At 40.0% G+C, this 21,161-nt stretch overlaps 1 protein-coding gene across 3 annotated transcripts; it reads right to left on the bottom strand.

Moving 5' to 3' along the window:
* Window positions 1-9,928: 9,928 nt before the first annotated feature.
* Window positions 9,929-19,471, bottom strand: LOC104594350 (Sec14p-like phosphatidylinositol transfer family protein). Of its 3 annotated transcripts, none has more exons than XM_010254608.3 (15): window positions 19,109-19,471; window positions 18,224-18,330; window positions 17,810-18,113; window positions 17,480-17,579; window positions 16,763-17,029; window positions 16,537-16,614; window positions 16,319-16,420; window positions 16,173-16,222; window positions 15,996-16,095; window positions 15,706-15,804; window positions 15,484-15,597; window positions 11,869-12,040; window positions 11,271-11,656; window positions 11,106-11,180; window positions 9,929-10,315 (listed from the first exon to the last, which is right to left on the bottom strand). In XM_010254608.3, the coding sequence occupies exons 2-15, from the start codon at window positions 18,228-18,230 to the stop codon at window positions 10,295-10,297; spliced, it is 1,875 nt and encodes a 624-aa protein (XP_010252910.1). In that variant the 5' UTR covers window positions 18,231-18,330; window positions 19,109-19,471; the 3' UTR covers window positions 9,929-10,294. The 3 variants fall into 3 exon arrangements, with proteins under 3 accessions (XP_010252910.1, XP_010252911.1, XP_010252912.1); XM_010254609.3 differs by having other exon boundaries at window positions 19,145-19,470; XM_010254610.3 differs by having other exon boundaries at window positions 19,176-19,448.
* Window positions 19,472-21,161: the final 1,690 nt, after the last annotated feature.

Below are 21,161 nucleotides of genomic sequence, written 5' to 3'. Positions count from 1 at the left end.
GGGTTTCAATTTCTATGGTTTAAGGGTTGAATAGTTGCTCTGTCTGGTGCCTTTGGTAGCGATCAATTTGTGTGTGTGTGTTTCCGGGTAATGAGCTTGACACTTTATGATGTGCTTTGATTTCAATCAGGCTCAAACTTCAAAGTATCAATACTTATCGGCCCCTATGTATCGTGCCAATGGCTTTCTGATACACCCTTTAAGAGTTGTATCGGGTCAGACTATGGTTCGCTGTGCCAATGGCTTTCTGATACACCCTTTAAATCGACCCCTCTGAACCAGTTTAAAAAATAAATAAATAAAACCTAAAAAAAGTACCGATACAGGCTGATACGTCCTATCAGCATACCGGTATATCGGCCTGTGTTGATACTTTAAACCTTGGATTCTAAGTCTTTTAACTTCTAATACAGCAAAACCAATCAAAAATAAATTGGACTGTTTATTGAGCTAAAGCAGTGGATTTCTTCATGAAGATGAGCTACACAACCCTCCCTCCCTCCCCCCTTGTTTTGGCATGTGTTCCACACTTCCACTAACCTTAGCTCCCATGAAGTGAGGGGCTGAGGTTTTTAAATTATCATATGTTTTCACTTTTCACACGCTAGTAGGACACTATATTTAAACGTAGGGAACTGGTTTGCTAGACAGAAAGCTCCCTAAATGAACCAGGAATTTTCCACGTGGCAACCGAGTTTGGAGGTAAGAGAGGATGTAACGATTTTTTTTTTTTTCCTATTACTTCAACCATTGTCTCTAACTTTGTATTTTGTAAATCAAACTTAAATTTCAGAAGAGAATCCATCACTAGTTCGGATGGTTCAAGAAAACCCTTCCGAATCATAATCATTTTAGAGATGAACGTTGCTGGGACGATTGGATTAGTGCAAGCTTGTTAAACAACAGGTCCCATCAAAGCAAGGGTTTGACAGGAAGGAAACGATTTTGTAACACTTAAAAAGCAGCGAGACAATGGATGAGCAGCAGCCAGACCTAATCAACGAAGGGGAGGAAGGATTTGATGACTTGCTGGTTGGGGTGAAGGCACCGGGAACCCAGGAAAGGCTAATGAACCCACTCCAAAATTATACATATACAAATATATTTATATAAATATATATACATATATTTATGTATGTATGTAAATATGTATGCAAAATATTTATACGAATGTTATATACAAATATGTATGTAAATATATATATGCAACATTTACATCTATACACATATATATGTATAAATGTATATAATTGGGCCGGGTTTGGGCTACCTAAGGGCTAGGCCCAAACCTGGCCCGAAAAATAAAGAAGCCTGACTTCTTGGGCCCAAACCCAGCCCAAGAGCCAAAAATCCAAGCCCAGCCTGTGTAAAATTCCGGGTTGGGCCGGTTCGAGCTCAGGCTGGGCCTGCCCAAGTTGCACCCCTACCTAGAGAAGCCTACGAGGAATCATGAGTCGGAAATTCTAAGGTTGTTTCTGAGATGGAAGAGAAGAAAACTGACAGAAAGGTTGTTTCTGAGATGGAAGCAACAACAAAGTTACAAAAATGATATGGTTTCGTAGTGCAGCCAACAGTGTAGTTGTGGTAATAGGAACAATGGTGTTGTTTAGTGAAAGGGGAGGCCTAGGCTAACATGCTCAATCAAGGGAAGGCGTGTATGCGGGAGACGGGAGATTGGGGGTTTGGGTAGCTGTCGGCCCTCGTATCATTTATATTTCATTAGTTGGGATTTTTTTTTTTGAAATTTTGAAAATAATAGAGGGTAAATTTGATGCTTTGCTTTTTTATCAATATTTAACAACGATGACAATTGTCAGAAAACTTGGAGTACTTTTAAGACAATATGTAAACAATAAGGGTAGAATTAGTCAATTTCCTAAACCTTAGGGGTACTTTAAGAAATTTGCCCCCTCCCTTTTTTCCTAAACCTCTTCACACTTCACAGGCCTGGTTTCAGGTTTTATACTGTTTCGGGCTTGGGCTTCAGGTCAGGCCCATTAGAATTTTGATAAAAGCCAATCTCGAGCATGGTCCATAAACTTAAGGATTAGTTGAACGCAATAGTTGTTCAGCCAGCTAAGGAACCAATGATATCTTTTCACACCAGTAATAAAATACATGGGACCTACAACTATTTAATTTCTCATTGTGGGCCCCATGTACTTTTTCACTAGTGTGGGACATTACCATTGGTTCCATAGCCCACTGAACAGCTATCGCGTTCAGCTAATCCAAATTTCTAATGTAATCTGTTGGATTCAAGTTTTCATAAAAAAAAAAGGTTGTATATACAATAATGGTTGAATCTATAGAATAAAAATTAAACAAATGTATCTGCAATGCCTTTTTGTTCTATTAATTCAACCCAATCGCTTTTGGCTAAATCATTTACCCAAATAAATGCACTTACCTGGGTAAGTCTTTCCCACCAAGGTAAGTGCTACCCATGTTCTTTTATTTCCCATGTAAATAAGGCAATGACCATTTTAGCCATAAAAATTCATTATTAAAAGGGGTATTTTTTGTCATATTCAAGTGTTGACAACTTTCCCCCAGGTGGAAAAGTTATTTACCCACCTAAAAGATGGGTATCACTTACCTGATTCACACATAAATCTGAAAAAAGAAAGTGGACTTCTTGATTAATAGAAATCAAAATCCCATTAACCAATTTTCCACCCTCTCAAAATCCAAAAAATGAATGCGCCCTTACTGCGAGCAAATCTCTAATTGGGTAATTCAGCAAAGACGGTTGAATGACCAATGAAGGCTGAATAATGCCTATTAGTTGGGGGCTGGAGGATCCTTCACTTGCTGGATGGGTTAAATTAGCCACCTCATCTCTCCATGTGACTTATACATGGTAAGTGGTTCCTAGATCCTACTTGGTGGATGGCTTAGATTGGGTCACATTATCTTTTCACATGAAGGAAACTATGGATGCAATTCAGGTTGCCCAATTTGAAAATTTTCAATCACATCAGGCGCCCATTATATTTGACAAGTGACCAATCCAAATTGCACCGTGTCACGCAATGCTTTAAACCTACCTACCTTTTTTGATGGAACAAGCCTACCTACCTGATTGTAAGGCTGAAAATGGATGAGTTTAATCTAATATTTATTCATATACGATTTTGTTTTGTTCAAATCAGATTTGGATATCTATTTAACCTTAATTAGATTATATGTGAAAATGCATCCATTTATCAATCAATTGGAATTTAGTTGCATTTGAGTGTGAGATATATTTTAAAGTTTTAATTAAAAATTGTTTGGAATTAAGTACAACTTAAAAATAGATAAAATTATTTTTTATTTACAATTGATGTAGGCGCTTTCGGCAGGCCTATGGTATGTCGACATGTGACATTGCGCGGAGTCGGTCAACGCGTCTCGCAGGGTGAAAGTTGGCGCCGAGCGTAGGACCAATGGCGCAACCACACGCGGCGAGCTCGGATGACTGCCCTATCAAGGCCAGATTGCATTCTAACTGTCCGCTATCAATCGATCTTAAGTATAAATAAGGCATGATTCCCCCAAGGTAAAGGATCTGAAACTGGAGCCCAGACTCCCATTTTCTCCAACTCTCATGCTCTTTGGCTTTCTGGCGACCTCAACCAAATCCCTTGGACCTTGTATGCCCTCTTCGCTACGCCCTCACTAACTTGACCATTGGAGTCCCCACCTTGGGTTATCACCCGGGGCCTCTGGCATTCCCTTCCTCGTAGGTACTTAGCCCTAGCCAACCTCGAGCAGGCATCAATCAACCCTCGTCCGCAGCACCCTTCGAGCTCCTCTAGCCCTTGGCCTCGACACGCCCTTAGATCCATCCACTAGCCATCTCGTATAGGAAGCGGAGCAAGTTTGTTGTGTTGTCCTCGGCCAATCCGAGCATCAACAATTGGCACTATTGTTGGGGAACCTCTTCTGCATCATTTCAAAGCTCCTCTACTGGAGACTTACGATGGCACCTCGGACCCAGATGAACACCTGGAGAGCTTCCGGGCACTCATGCTCCTAAACGGGTATTCTGACGCATTGATGTGTCAAGCCTTCTAGGCGACCTTCAAGGGGGTAGCTCGGTGTTGGTTCTCTGGGCTCCCGCCTTGCTCTATCAGCTCCTGGGACCAATTCGCCAACCTCTTCCTCGCCCACTTCATCAGTAGCCGACAATGCTAGAAGAATGTCGTCTCACTCATGGTCATCCGACAGTGACACGGCGAGAGCCTGTGGTCCTACATCGATCACTTCAAGAAAGAACTCAAGGTTTGCGACCATAACCCCATGGTCTCCATGCATGCAGCAATCCAAGGCCTCCTCCCCAGGTCGGCACTTAAGTACTTTGTCGCCAAGACGTCGCCCAGAACCAAGGCAGAATTTTTGAGAAGGGCACAGAAGTATATCGCCGCCGAGGAAGCCTCGGCTGGCGAGCACCGAGGTGGAGAGGCCGACCACGACCATGGCAACTAGCGATACGGAGATAGTTGTCGCGACGACAACAATGGGAAGCCACCAACCTCATCCTACGACCAGTACACACCGCTCAACTCCACCCAAGCACATGTGAAGTGGCCTAAGAAGAAAAAGAGGAACCCCAAGAGGGATGACCCAACAAAATACTGCATGTTTCACCGCGGCGCCGACCATAACACCGAGGACTGCTACAACCTCCAGGATGAGATCGAGTCCCTCATCCACTGCGGATATCTGAAGCAATACGTTGACACCGGCTTCATCACCTCACCCCAATAGCAACGGCCATAGCCAATCACTCGTCATCAACACCTCGGCCACCTCGGCTTCAGGTGCACCCGTAGACTGGACCATGTAACTACAAGAGCTCAGCCTTGGCCGACCATGTAAACATTTTGTAATAAAGAAAGTTTCTCTTACCTCACCTCAAACCCTCAGCGTATACGTTCTCATCTCGACCGAGTTCCCTTCCGCAGAACACAAACCTTCACCAAGGTTACACGCTCAGACTGGACCTCAGTCCAAGGCACATGATCCTTGGGGGTCATATGCCTAATCGCCAGGTCCCTTACTTCAGTCGACCGCCTAGCCATGGTAGACAACCTTCACCATGGTTACACACCCAGACCGGACGTCGGCCCAAGGCACACAACCCTCTAGGAGTCGCATGCCCTCGGGCGATCGATTGGTCGTGGCACACAACCTTCACCAAGGTTACACGCCCGGACCGGATGTTGACCCAAGGCATACGGCCCGCTGAAGGTCATGCACCTGCTCGTCCCTCATAACAGGGGACCTATTGGACCTCAGTCGCAGCTAATGTGTTGGCCCTTGATTTCGGCTTCGGTCTCGGAGAGACCCTCCAAGCGAGCGAGTCCTCATCTAGGCTCAAGAGCTGGCATCGGCCCTCTGCTCAACTCACTTCATGGTAGAATAGACATGCTGAAGGGAACAACACCACCTCGCTAAGACCAGGGTGGTCCGCGACGCCAGCCGAGCTCTACACACCCTTGGCATGCGCCTCCCTTTCCTTCTCGTTAAGGAAGGGTCCTCGCGTTTTCGGCAGGGAAGCTAGGCCTCGGCCTTACCCACCTGGGTGATTGGGCATATGGGTTATTGAGCGATGAATTTTTGCAACTTGTGACTTCTCAGAAGGGGGCACCGACCCCTACACAGAAGAAATGCAACCGCAAAAAGGCACAAGATATGCAAAAAATTCCATTCTGTGCCAAGCAACCCAGAACGGGCCTTAGACCTCGGAACCTCTTCGGCAACCTAGCTCGCCGATGACTCTTTGGACTCACCTCGCTTCACCACCTTGGACACCCTCCACACCTTGGCTGGCGCGCACCCTCCTATCCGATGACCTCACCCCCCTCACCTCGGGACACCGTCACCTCGAGCAATAGCCGCACCTCAACAGCCCCCTCGACGGACACGCACCCTCTTCAGCTCAGGGCAATGTCACCTTGGGCGCCTACAGCTTTACATCCGCCGCCCTCCTCGTATAAAAGCCGCAAAACAATGGCACAACAAGCAACCCGCAACGGAAACGTGGTAGCCAACGAAGGAATCCAAGCAACCGAGCAAGCACCTCCCAGCCGAGGTACCCTCTTGGCCAAGAACCCTCCCACCGAGGTACCCTCCTGGCTGAGGTACCTTCCTGGCCAAGGACCCTCCTAGACAAGGTGCCCTCTAAACCTGTCTGTCGAATGGGCCCTCGCCCAGTACCCTCTCTAGCAGCAAAGTCCCTGGCATTCAGCAGCATCCCTACTAGGGCTGTTCATGGGTCGGGTTGGGTTGGTTTACAGTGGTTTTTCCAACTGACCCAGTGTTAAGCAAAACCGACCTAGTCGGTTTGAGTCGGGTTGGGTCGGTTTAGGTCGGTTTCGGTTCTAAGTTCATCCCTGTGATAAAATCTTGCTAATTTTAAAAACAGTCATAAATTGAACATCATTTTAGTCATCTCCTATGATAAAATTTAAATGAAAAGTTAATCACAAAAGTTGTTCATTAATCACTATTCACTAATACAAAGTTTCTTGCAACCACTCAAAAACTAGGTGGCCTAATGGGCTTTGAAACTTCATGTTTGAACTAGGAACTAAGTCGGTTCAGTTCGGATCGGTTTCGGTTTTCTTGTGTGAAAACCAAAACCAACCCGAATCATCGGTTTAAGAATTTACACAACCCAAAACCGACCCGTGCTGATGAAAACCTGGCCGACTCGGATTGGGTCGGTCTGGGTTGGTCGGTTTGGTCGGGTTGGGCCTTCTTATGAACAGCCCTAATCCCTACACAAGCACGTGAAAGCGAGCCGATGTGTCGAGCAAACAATAGGAGTCTTCCTACCCGGGCGAGCGAATCTGAGGCTAGCCTGTGCTGAAGCTTCCTCCACCACCTAGGGCTCAACTCGACTCCCCACCAAGTGGACCTAAACGACCAACCCTCTGCACTAGATACAAGGGAACATCGCGCTGTCTCGCATATGGTCAGGACCTAGTGCCCACCCCGGGCATGGTCCATATCTTCAACGCCGAGACCCGCCACACGCACGAACAACACCCGACGCTGAAATTCGTCTCGAGCACGGCCACAGCGCATCCACCCGCCGACCGCACCTCGCACAGTGGTGACTGGCCGAAAGACGACGCCTGGCCCGCGCACTGACTCATCGGCTCATTTGAAGCACACGAATGGGGGGCACATGCACCTCATACTTGTAAAAAGCATGGTACCAAGCTACTTGGAGCTGAGGTCGATGCCTCCATGCTCTTCAGCCCCCCACTAAGGTTGTTCACAAATAAATCCAAACCGACCAACCCGGCCCAACCCAACCCGAGTTTGTCGTTTTTTTCACCACCAGTGGGTTTCGGGTTGCAAAAATGAACAAACCGATAATTCGGTTCGGTTTCAATTTTCATACTTGAAAACCAAAACCGAACCAAGTTATGTGAAAAAATATATATTAAATATAGATATTTTAGTTTTAAATAATAAATATATATCTAAAAATATATATATTCTGAAATATATTAGATATATATTTTCGAAATATATATTTCCAAAAATTAGAAAATATATATTTCGATATATTTGTATATATGTTTTGGTTTTAAATATATATTTCCATAAAATATATTCTAAAATATTATATATAATATTAGCACTTTGACTTCATGTGCATTGTGCAAGCTTGGAGTTGGTTGAAACCCAAACCGACTCAAACTGACCAAGTCGGTTTTACTTAATAGAGGGTCGGTTTCGGTTTGGTCTATAGGTAACCCGACCAAGTCATGTCGATTGAAAAAACACTATTAAACCGACCCAACCCGACCCGTGAACAGTCCTACCCCCCATAACCTCCTCAAGGAGCAAAATCATCACGGCAACAAACGAAAACCCCTCAGAGCTGAGGACGACATCTACACGTTCGTAGGCCAGGCTACTCCCAATAAGACTTCAACCCTAGCAAACGTCTCCACGCTCCCAAGCCAGGCTATCCTCAGCAACTCCAGAATCGTGACCAACACCTCCGCACCCTAAGACCGCACTCTCCAACCTACCTACAGCCGAGGTCCTCGCCATAGAAGGCCACTCAGCACCTCCTAGGAAGAATGACACTCTCTATGGTTGGAGTCAAGGTCCTTAGCTAAGACCTCCATCACGGCCTCGAGAGTGGGGGGTAAATGATGTAGGCACTTTCAGTAGGCCTATGGCTTGTCAACAAGTGGCACAGCGCGGAGCCAGTCAGTGCGTCTAGTAGGGCAGAGGTCGGCGCCCAACGCGGGACCAAGGTAAATGATTCGCAACTAGAGCCTAGACTCCCATTTTCTCCAACTCTCATGCTCCCTGGCTTTCTGGTGACCTCGTCCAAACCCCTCGGACCTTGTCTGCCCTCACTAACTTTACCATCGGAGTCTCCGCCTCAAGTTCACCTGGGCCTCTGACGTTCCCTTCCTCGTAGGTACTCAGCCTCAGCCGACCTCGAGCAGACTTCATCAACCCTCGTCCACAGCACCCTTCAGGCTCCTCTAGCCCTCGATCTCAACATGCCCTCAAATCCATCCACTAGCCATCTCGTATAGGAAGCAGAGCAAACAGGGCTCCTCTAGCCCTCGACCTCGACACGCCCTCAAATCCATCCACCAGCCATCTCATATAGGAAGCGGAGCAAGTTTGTTGTGTTGTCCTCAACCAATCCGAGCATCAACAACAATATATAATCTCTTAGTTTATATACAGTTTTGTAAATTTTTGTTAACTTTGTACTGACCGAGTTTAGATGCAATGTTACCATCCATGGAGATATTTCAGATCTAAACCATGGTTTATGCAGTTTGAAGATTTTCAATATAAATCTTTCAAAAAAAAATGATCTAAGGAAAAATTGACACTTTGGAGTAAGGGTGGCAACAAGCTGAGCTTTTCATGAATTGCTCAAGCTCGACTCAACTCAATTTCAACCAAGCTCGAGCTCGAGCCTACTAGAGCTTGGCTCGTGAGGCTCGCAAGCCAATTCGAATAATAAAATTATAAAAAATAATATATATAATAAAAATATTATAATTCTTAATTTTTTAAATATCAAATAAAAAATATTTTTATATATAATTTTTTTTATTTTTATAAAATATTTTTTCTCAAAATCGAACTTAAGCTAATGAATTTTTTACTTGAACCGAGCTCGAGCTCGAGCCTTATAGAACAGTCTCGAGCTTAGCTCGAGCCTGAGTATACGGCTCCGCTCGGCTCTAATCCACCCCTACTTTGGAGAATAAGTGCCCAAAATGCACATCACATCACCATTTGTAATTGGTATTGTGGAGTTAAAACTGTTTAGGCACAACTTACAAGTGATTAGACACAAAGGAACCAATGGCTCAAAGTGTTAATAGTCTCTCTCTCTATAAATCGAGAGTTTGGGCACAGCTCAACCATTATTTCATGCTTTGGTCTGATGTTGTCTTGGCAGGCGATGCGTCGTATCACATAGTAAGAGTTAAAAATTCTAGTTGGAGGCTCTAAGAGCATATGTTTCCTTAGACTTAGCAGAGTTAATTATAATGATTATTCAAGGGGAATTTTTGTATGTTGGCAAAAAATCCCAATCACTAACGCCACACTACATATTAAGCTACTGTGGGACCAAATGATTTATGTGAACATGATGTTAAGTAACTCAAAAAACCAAACCTTGTAGTTTTAGGTGGTGTAAACGACAAGTTCACAGCAATAAGGGCGAAAAGGCATCCATCCATGTTTACCATTACATGTAGGCCGTAGGCAAAGGAACAAGTATTTAGAGTTGGAACACTGCATCCCATCAAAAGCCCTCAAGATGGATGGCTCTGGGGGCCAAGTGATTCTGCTCATCTCCCTAGGGAAATAAATAATAAAACAAAGTAAAAAGTGAAACCCACATGGGTCAGAGTCAAGGGGTGAAGAACAATTGAATAAAGTGCCGCCATATAACATTTGCATTATTTTCTCAATTTGTTTATACACGGTGAGAGTTGGGGAATGACCCCTGTATAACTCTACGTGACTTCTGTTGCAAACGGAGTACTTCCAGGTAAATGAGAAGAACGAGAAAATTTACTGAAATTTTAGCGTAGGATATCATCCAGGAACAAAAAAGCCAAGATAGGGAGGCCTCTTGCAGAGGACATCTTTCCTGCACAACCATCTGAATCCCAATGTACAGATCAAATGACTAAGGGCTGATGCTGAACCATATAGACTATTGCATCAAAACCAGCAGAACCATTTGTCTCACCCTGTCCACACAAAGCATGGTCCACCACTGTCCAAATTTTCAACAGAATATCCTCCTCCGCTGCATCAAGAACCCTTGTCAACATTATATTTTGTCCATTCCCTTACATATCTAAAGGCTGTACAAACTAGTTTATAAACCTTGACCTTGTATAAATGAATGAGCAACAAATTTGTTATAATTGGAGGATCAAACCTCGGTTCTCTCTTATACAATTTCAGGTAGTGGTGGTGAATTCATTGAGCATCATGGAACCCAACCTGAACTATTAGAATAATCTGACCAGATTGTCTCCTCTAATTTATAAGACACTTCTCAGGTAATACTAAACTCATTGACCACATAAGCAGTCCTTATATGAAGCAATGAAGCAATGAACCACCATCATGGTAGAGAACAAGATAGGGCTCCACTGGTTTGGCTTCTTTTAGTGAATGGAATCTTGTGAAAAAATGTTTGGAAAACCAAAACTTGATGCTCATGGAAACAATACCTAAAGAGGAATATGAACTTGGCTGAGAACACTACTTGGTGTAGATTCAAAAATCTGAATGGAGCCACTAAGCTCCAATGAGTTACTACCTAATTTTGACCAACTTATAATTCCATTTTTCATGACCTTACAAGTTGGCCATCCTTTGAGCAAAAACTACAACTGTGAAGGAAAAAAGGAAGGCCCTAAAAATAAGTGATTGCAAGAGTCGGGATTATATATAGTCAGTAATAACTTTTGAAGTTACATTGCACTATAAAAGGATGGACAGTGTTACGAATAATGGACAAAGTTTAGTTACAGATTAAAAAAAAAAAGTACTGGGAACAAGATGGCTTTTCTCATCGAGGAACTTACCCGAAACTGGGACTCCCGTATGCCCTCCAGTAGCTCTGCAATCTCAAGTTGTTTCATCACTGTAGCATGTAATACCTGAAAAACAGTACATTCAAGCAAATTATAACCTGGGACCTAACTTATAGGAATTAAGTCAAACATCTAAAAAGTGGTGAAAAAAGTTACCCTCTTGGTCTTCTCAAGGTCAAACTCAACAGATTTTATTCGATCCATAGATTCCAGGAGCAATTGTTCCTTATCCAAAGGTATTTCTACAGGCTTTGTCCTAATTTCCTCAAATAATGTCTCAAGTCTCTCAAGACGCTGCAAACAAGGATGAACATGGTTTTCTTCCTTAACTATTTCTGAAGCAGGGGGATGAATTTGTGGAATTGGTTCCTCCAAATTAGAAGTATGGGTGTTACTTGGTCTCCTCACAAGACCGCAACGTAGAAAATGGAAGAAAGCAAGTAGTTTGACCACAAGAGCCACCAGTCCTCTAGCTATATACTGGTAACTCCCCTCCTCTACAGTATTATTGGAACTGTTGAATCCATTGGAGACAGCAATGCCTGATGAAAGCATAAGTTAGATGAAAAACAAACAAGATATGACGAAACCAAAAAGGACCATCCAAAATTTCCAAGGAATCAGAACATTATATTTAAGGTCTCATCTTAACTTTAAGTTTGTTACCACAATTACAACATTCAAAAGAGTGCAGAAAAGGTAACACCATAAAAGAAACAGATAAAGTGATAGTTTTCATCTGATAAGTAACTACCTTGTGGCTTTGATATTACATCCCTAGAAGGTTTCCCTTGCTCAATTCCAGGAGATTGGTCCTCAGAGGGTCCAGCTCTTCCTCGGCCATAGTCTATAGTTTTATCAACCACAGTAAAGTGGTCATCACAACTATAATAAGCAGTTGGATCTGATGCCCTGGCCTGTGTAAACTACAAATAGAATAAAATAATTATTGATAATTGATCAAAAGTTATCTATATGATCAATTAATTGCATGGAGATTTCATGGATTCAGATGAAATCAGCATAGAAAAAGTCACAAAAATGAAACAAGTATTTCTTGTTGATCTGAAATTTATATAGAATATCTATCTTTATGATGCCATGGATTTAGAATACCCATGCTGAAAGTAGAATTGTCTAAAGATTTACTTCATAACAAAAGAGACCTAGTTCAGTTTGGAGAGATTTCTGTTTAAGTCAAAAGTGGAGACAACCTTGTTTTGTTTTAAGAATTTTTTTTCTTTGCTAAAATAGGCTTTAGGGTCTAAAGAACCAGTTGGTCCCCAATTTAAGTCTACAAACATGCCAAATATGTAATATGATAAAATAGGGACCGATCAATAGAGACCCAAAAAAAACAACTTCAACCACTCAATACTTATGTAACATGTAGAATCAATGTATTGGTCAATCAAGGGAGGAAAAAATAGAATGGGAAAAGAAGGATCACATCTCTCATGGCTGATACCCACCAACATTTTGAAAATGGTGAAGTTACCTCAAGATCAGAATATGCTTATACAAAGATTCTTGGCCCCCTTCTCTCTTTTAAATTGACAATTCTAACTTCAATGGCCCAAAAGTAAGACAGTTCTCTTTTGTTTTAATCAATAAGTAAGTCAGTTCTTTAAAGTCAATCTAACCCCTGAAGACAGCACTTACATGAACAAACAACAGAAAAAGGAACAATGTGAGCATTTTCATACTTTTTTGTTAAAATAAGGAAACAAATTAAAGAAATGCAGAACCTCTGTTGTGCTGTTTGGTCTGCCTTTTATTCATCCATTGCTGCACCTGTGATCTGCCTTTTGAAGGTGATGAGCAAAGAAGGGAATTCTCAGAAAAGGAAAAATATTAAAGGACATCATCCAATGATGGTCCCAGCTATCTGGGGTCTTGGGATGGGTCGACTGGATACAGTCTCCAGTCTGGCCTTATCTACACAAAGTGGCTGCTCTCAGACTCAAACTTGCATTCTCATGCTTGCAAGCCTGAGATTTTACCATTACACCAAGTAATGGTCCCCAGAAGAGAGAAAATTATATAATGAAAAAATTAAAAGTCCACAACACTAAAGGTTGTTTTGGCATGCAGGGTGCAATTCAAGGCTCCAAAAAAGCAGTCAATAAATCATATTCTCCATATTATTTCTCTTTCTTCCAATTTTTATTAGCTCTATTTGCTAGGTTTTGTTTCTTAAAACATATTATTATAAAACTCCAGCACCACCTTCTTGCTTACAGTTTCAATACAGCATAAACAAGTCCTAATTCTTCATCCAAAACCTTTCCTCACAATCAAACTCTCGGCCTCAACCAAACACCTAAAGGGCAGCCCAGTGCACGGGGTTCCCACCAATGCGGCCTCAAGTAAACACCTACACTCTTATAAATCAGAGCGTGAGTAAATTCACCAATATCTTTTTAATTTGATACACTGTTCTTAAATAGGAATACACGATACCACTATTCCTTTTTTCTTGCAAAAACCCAGTATACAGTGCCTCAACATACATGGGCACTGATGTATACACTCACTCTTCTTAACAGACATTAATACAAATTCTATACTTTACTCTTGAACAAAAGAAAAAAAAAAATTATTTCACACTTCTTAACAGACATTAATACAAATTCTATACTTTACTCTTGAACAAAAGAAAAAAAAAATTATTTCACACTTCTTAACAGACATTAATACAAATACTACTGTACATCTTGAACAAAAGGGATAAAAGGATCTATCTCGCCACAACAGTAGTGATGTCCAAAGTATCTGAACTGAGACTGACTGATGTTTGATTACTGGTTATACAAGCTTGCAACAAAGCTCTAACAAAGATTGCCTGAAAAAGGATACGGGTTACCTACCAAAAATAACACCACTTGAAAAACAAAAGAAAGAGAAGGAGAAAGGAAGACGAAGAAAATGTGATATGGATGAAGTTTCAAAACCCAGCTGAACGTTGGGTTTGTAGTCCAGTCCATCTGCGGGTAGAGATTGATGAAGTATTTATTTTACTTTATTTTATTTTATTTTTCTTGAAGAAGAGAAAATGATGAAGTCTTTGTCCTGCACGAAGAAGCCATCTCTTCCCAAAGCCAAGTAAAAGTTGCACACCCCAAAAAAATGGATAGTTGTCACTTGTCACTGACTTGGAAAAGGAGAACACAGCCATTTACCAGTGGAAGTAGGTATTCCATAGGAGAGAAATCCCCAGTTTAAAGAACAAACCACCAAGGCAAATAAATACAAACACAACATAACTCATAAGAAGTGAGAACCTTCACTAAACTATTTGTCTTGGATGAGAAGCAACAATGAGCAGGACTCAAATCAACGGCCATGTTTATAACAACAATAGGTTGAAAATGTTGGAGCATTGGACCTCATTGGTTTTTAACATCAAACCACTATAGATTGAGGCCTTTAGACAACAAGAAAACACGTTTTTCATGCCTGCGGCTAAGGGTGTTTTCTGTGTCTTGGTGTAATTGAGGCATGGGTGTGTGGCATGGCTGAATTCCCCCAAGCCCAACTGTGGTGTGGTTGTGTTGTTACCCTAAGTAGATGAGGCCCAACTTTTTAACATTGTTATACCTACTAGGGCCATTCTAAGTTGTCTACTGCAAGCCATAAACCAACTCCTTTGGAACTATGTCATTATGATGCCCTCATACGGATAAAGACACAGATAGGGTTATGGTTATCCCATTTAATATGCTTATATACCTAGTACTTGAAGCCAACTATCATTTCTCAGTACTTAAATCTTGACATATTCAATTAGCATTTAAAATATCTAGGTTTTTCTATGGTTTTAACATATATAGCTGTTTTATAGCATGATTTACAAAAAAAAAAAACATACAATTTACATATTTCAAGTGTCAATAAAATATACACTATAAGTTTCCATGCTGTATCTGGGCTCTCATATTGAGTATGTATCGTGTCTACACCGGTAGCTACTTTCTTTTTCTTTTCATCAAAACAGTTTACAATTCATTCCCAGGTCTTAAACAACCCCACACTAAACTTTGCCTTGAAATCCTGACTTAGCTAAGCTATCGGCAAGCTCGTTTGCACTCCTTGGATCCACACTAAACAACCCCACTTCTTCCTAATGACTGAGTTTCTCTAACTGTGAACCTGAATTTCCATGGAACCACATTTTTTGTATGAGCAGTTCAATGCTAAGTTTTTCCCGTATGTATACTTAACTCCAGTTTCAATAGAAATTCATGTAAAACAGTAAAACACCAAAAAGAGACGGGAGTAGAAAACATTGACAGAATGTAGGTTCCAACGAACAATACTAAGCATTAGTGATTAGACATATAAAACTGGGTGGTGAGTTCTAACTTACTTCTTCATGAACAGGGGCCAGTCGAGGAAATCTAAAATTCCTATGTCCAATGGGAGAACAAGGATCCTCTATATCTGATCCAGATTCAGCTGTTGAAGTATCACTACATCTTCCCTGATGTTAAAGACAAATAAATAAATAAATTATGTTAGATCATAATAGAAAATGAACTTCATCAAATGATCTGGCAAATTAATTTGGATATCACGAGTCTAGACTTGCCTTAAGTGGGCGTATCTTGATATAGGAGTCAACTTTCTGTTCCTCATCAGATATTCTTGTTATTTGCCTCACAAATGTTGCTTCTGCATTATGTACAAGCTATGAATGAAACAAATAATTAGTGCAACATATCTTTGGTTGATAACCATATACCACTCAAGTTAAATCTCAAAGAAAATGCCATGATTTTTTTTTTTGATGAATAAGAAAATGCCATGATTAGAGAGTACAATTGATAAAGTATTAGAGAGTACAATCAACACCATTTGACCAAAGGGGAGACCTTCTACCTTCATTATGTCAGGATCAGTCCATGGTCCTTTATTAGATCTAAGGCACCCTCCTTCAGTAGAACATGTGCACAAGCCACCCAAGAAATCGGGCAATTGGCTGAAAGAGTGGATAGGAATTAAAAGGCATACCAAACAAATAACCAAGTAACAAAAAATGCAAAGGTACATACAAACCATGAATCAATAACTTCTAGAAGTTTACTCAAAGATTTAGGCTCCAGCACCTGCAGATTCAGAGGTTGAATGTGTGTATCATGTTAAAGCTGCAGAATAAGTATACTATAGTCTGATACAATATCTAGACCCAATACTCTCTTTACCTGTATCTTCGCAATAGTCCTTGGGTCAACAAATTTCTTGGCAGCAAGCCAAAGCATCTTGAAGCCAGGACCAGCATTAACAATGAACATCCTATGCAGCGTCTGCACATAAGAATAAGTGAATAATACATCCCAAAGAATTTCTGCAAAAAAGTATGTTTTGTTAACTTCAAAGTGAACTTCTGTAAAAATTATATCCACTGCAGAGAGTTATGTACCTCAGGGTAGTAATTTCCATCTATTTTTGCCATACCAGCCAGGAGGTCTGCAGCAGTCTTGGTGAAATTCTTAATACCCTGTTTCTCAAAATAGAACACAAGTGAGAAGTTCTGAAAATGAGAGTTGGTATAAATTTTTGGAAGGTTGATCCTTTCATCAAAACATGGGAACACTCTACATTTGCTTCTAAGAAGATGCAAGGATAAAATAGAGCTCACAGCATACCAAGCCTTGCACGTCCAAGATTGTTGTAGTTGAACCAATGTGTTTTTTTGCTGCAATTGAACATGCAGGGAACTTCTCACGCAAAGCCTTCTCAAACTCTTGTACATGGTACTTTAAGTAGCGGTCAACTGTGGTAATGCGTGTTAGCCGATTTGGGTGAGCTTTCCCAAGTCTCTCAATATATACTGGCCTTCCTTCTTTATCAATTCCATGGTAACCTTGAGGATAATGTTGCAAAACTTCTTCCAGCTCTTCAAATTCGAAGTCCTTTATATCAGTTAAAATTTATTAATTTTAGAAGGTGCTACCAAAATAACCATAAATCTTTTGAAGTATGAGCTAGGATCATTATACAATTTATCGAATTTAAAAGACTAATAAAATTACATTGGGTTCACTTGGATCTGTTAATGATCAAAAGATAATACCACAATTCTGAAGCACAGAAATAAGCTAGTATTCTGTACAAACATTTAGCAATTAGCATTGGCTCCAAAACACACTGCAGGTATGATGAAAATACGATAATTACTTTGAAACTACAATTATGTATTCTACAATCTGAAGGGATCTAGAAGCATCAAGAATTCATAACATATTAAAATATGCTTATTTGATTAGCCAATTAACTATTATGTGATTAAGTCACCTTGCCTGGCAAGGAAAAGTTGATAGTTTTGTAAATTAAGAGAAACAGTATAAAAACTAATGTCGTACCTCCAATATGGCATCTGTTCCATACTCTTTTCTCCAGTGAAGCATTTCTTCCCACATATGGATTGTTTTCTCAATGTTAAACTCCCTTGCTTTCAAGAATCTACAGCAACAGTTAGGAACACCATAGGTGAAGGTGGAAAAAAACAAAGGAAACAAAAACCAGGGAATATAAGAATTAAAAAATACATTAAATATCCTGTGAACAGGTTCATATGTAACGGGCCTAGCAAAAAATAGCACCAGAAGCATTGATGCATATGGACAAGGAAATTTTTTTGCTCGAACTTTAGTTTATTAACAGGACAAAAATGCAATAACAACCGAACTGACCTCAACAAAGTATGATAATCATCATGCCGGGGTGGCAATAAATCCCTGTGGAGTAGTTTTTGACGCAACTCAAGGACCGCACTCTCCTCTCTTGCATCCCGGATGTCCTCTATGGAAACCGAGGAAACCCTGTAATCGAATTTCTTTTTTCCTCGTTTCTTAAGAGAATGAGTGAACTTGTTGGAGGCATTTATTGCTTTCTTCTTGAGAGACCCAATTTTTGTCCGGCGTCTCTCATCTTCAGAGTTCTCGACATCGGATCTCCTTTCTCTTATTTCATCATGAATCCCATGTCCTTCTAGGCCTTCAATTTGACAAATTGAAAAGAATCATTGTTAGGCATCAGATCCATCTTCCTTTAGTTCTTCTCGATCTAAGAGCCCTACATATACATCTTGAAACTAAAGCCCTTACCTGACATTTTAATCCAAAATAACGGAAGAAGTGAAATTGGACTTCAGCCTCAAGCTTTAAAGAACAACCTCTGATTGATGGCAAACCATTGGAAAGCCATGTTGATTCTACAGCAACAGAATGAAAAGAGATTACAAAGTAAGAATAAATCGCAGAATGCAAATGATATTGAAATACGATATTGAAATACGATAAAAGCAACTTATTTCGAGGGGGGGACATCTTCTCAAGTTCAACATTGACATGGAAAAAGAAGGCTACAAATTGAAGTCTGAAAAAAGAATCTAATTTCTTTTCATTTTCGTGATGGAAGGAAAACAAATCAGACGTTGCTAGATGTAAAACTGAAAATCCAACAAAATACGGGAAATATTTTCAAGCCTTTACAGAGAATGAGAAGCTACGAACATATATTATTGAAAAAAAAACAATTAGTATTGCTTTATGATGGAAGAAAAAAAAAAACTTAAAGCAGTTGCTAATAGAAAACAAACCACACTTATTCCTCATACTGGATTTCCAATTTTTTCTTTAAAAATAAAAGAACCTTCAGATATATCAAAAACAGGAACTCGTGTTCAGCTAAAGATTCAAGACAAAAATGGAATCCTGCTCAAAACAACCAACAATCCAGAATGCAAAGAAAAGAATAGAAAATCAACAAAGAAAAACCACCAAACCACTCAAAATCTTTGTACACCAAAGCGTAAGCTACAGAGTCATTCACGAAAGTAAAACCGTCCAAAATCGCGGTATATCCAACAATTACACAAATTCATTGAACAACAAATCTGGAGATACCAAAGCTTGATCAAATCCCAATAATGCCGGTAACCAACCATGGAAACTCAAACAAGAACCTTTAGAAAAACAAACCAAGCGTACCCTCCTCAAAACAAAATAATGGAAATCCAAGCGTACCCTCCTCAAAACCCTAAGTTGAGATTGAGACCTGAAAAATCTCAACTTAGTCGCAACTGATCTCTTTCTCCCAGTGAAATCCACGAGAGTCGGAGTGGTTTTCACTTTTCAGACCACTCAAATAACAGAGAAAAAACCCATAAAATTAGGGTTTCTCCTCTCTTTTTCTCTTTACAATGACAGGCTTGGAAAATGTGGGAAGAAGATGTTTTCTAAAATTTTCCCGGAAACAAAAAAGATGGAAGAAAGACACAAGAAAAATAGAAGGTCCGAGCGCTTCTTTCACTCAAGACTCAGCATCCTCTTTTTGAGCTCCCTGCATCTTCTAATTTTATATACGTGTCCTTATATTAATAATTTTTATTTTCGTTCGCGTGAATTATTAAAATAAAAAAAGGAAAAAGAAACAAAAACTTCACTTTCGGCAAATCGTACCGACGCTGACAAGGATCGCCGAGTTGCGCCAAAAGCTACGTTGGTTAAAACTGTAAATAACAGAGAATGAAATGTCTTGTTTGCACTCGTTCACACAGAGACCTCGTTAAAAGTTAAAAAGTAGTCAGAGAGAGAGAGAGTATAATAAATAAATTAGAAAATAATGTAAACGTAAAAAGGAAGATCAAAAATTGTATTTTGAGCCCTAAAAAAATCCATCTTTGTATTGTATTATGGAATTGAATTGATTAGCTTCCTAGATTCTTGTTCGAGGGTGCGGATTTCATCCAGATTGCAGTGTGTTGTCTCACGACTAGGCGTAGAGAAAAAAGGTAAAAGAAAAGACAATAGATTATCGAGGAAATCAGTGTTTTCAAAATCGAACCTGACCGTATGGTCGGACCAGAAAAACCAGTCCGTTTCACTCAAAATTGTCTTTAGGCCAAAAATCGTTGATTTGATCAGCATGACCTGAGCAGTAGAATCATTGAACCATCAATCCAGAGGATAGTTTTTGGCTATTTTTTCTTTTATTTTTTTATCACAGCGGGCCATCTGTTCGACCCGAGTGTCTGATTCGATTTTAAAAACCTTAGAAAAAATAACAAACCAAATTGGAGCTTGATTGGCCCATTTTGCTTTGGGGTGGGCCATGTCTTTTAGTTTTGATCCAAGTATTAAAATATCGATGATAAGTGGCGTATTATATTCGGGTATTAATGTAGCTTATTACACTTGAATACATTATTCATATACAAAATTTAATAGGTTCCGTCTGGGAAAAATGTAAATAGAGTCTAAATACAAACGTGGAATGCATTCTGGTACTTGTAAATGTAACGTTGGTTTACTTTGTATTTATAAATTTATTTTTTTGCCAAACACTTTTTTACTTGTAATAGTCATGAGACTAGAATATGCCTTTTTTAAGATTGATCAATTTTGAGTGCAAAAGTTTGTATCAATTATTGGATATAAACTTTGCTCTCATTTTGAATGCAAATATGTCTTAGAATCTACATTTTTTGTCATTGTCAATACACTAATGCATTCTTGCCAATTACTATGGTTCAGTTTGGAAAAAGTACAAATGTGAATATATAAAGCGTAAATACATACAAAATATAAGATTTTGCACTCTACATATTTGCATTTGTACTCCTTCCAAACTCGGCCTATAGCAAAAGTGAACCAGAGTACATATTTGCATTCAGCCAACGTTTGCATTTTTTCCAATGGAGCCTAAACATTTCAAACATTTTAGCCCTCTTCCCCAATTCCATGTTTAAGTATGGAGAATATTCATATTTTGATCCTTAATTGGCAATTTTTTGCACTGTACTTTAGGCTGTGCTTTGTTGCAATGCAAACAAATTTGTATTGATGCAAAACTATGGCAGTGCAAATGATTTGAATGTAAATTCTGAACTATTTTTTGTTTCAAATTTTAGCTTATTTTATTTGATTGCAATACAAATGCAGTAAATTAAGACACAAAGCAAAAATAGAGTAAAATCCAAAACAAAATTAAGCAAAATTAAGACACAATGCAAAACTTTTTTCATTTGCATTCTCATGTACA

Source organism: Nelumbo nucifera, chromosome 1, assembly GCF_055504915.1.
Source record: "Nelumbo nucifera cultivar China Antique chromosome 1, China Antique-T2T, whole genome shotgun sequence".
NCBI classification, from domain to species: domain Eukaryota; kingdom Viridiplantae; phylum Streptophyta; class Magnoliopsida; order Proteales; family Nelumbonaceae; genus Nelumbo; species Nelumbo nucifera.
Note: the sequence above shows the minus strand (reverse complement) of the source record. Positions and strands in the feature narration are given on the sequence as shown.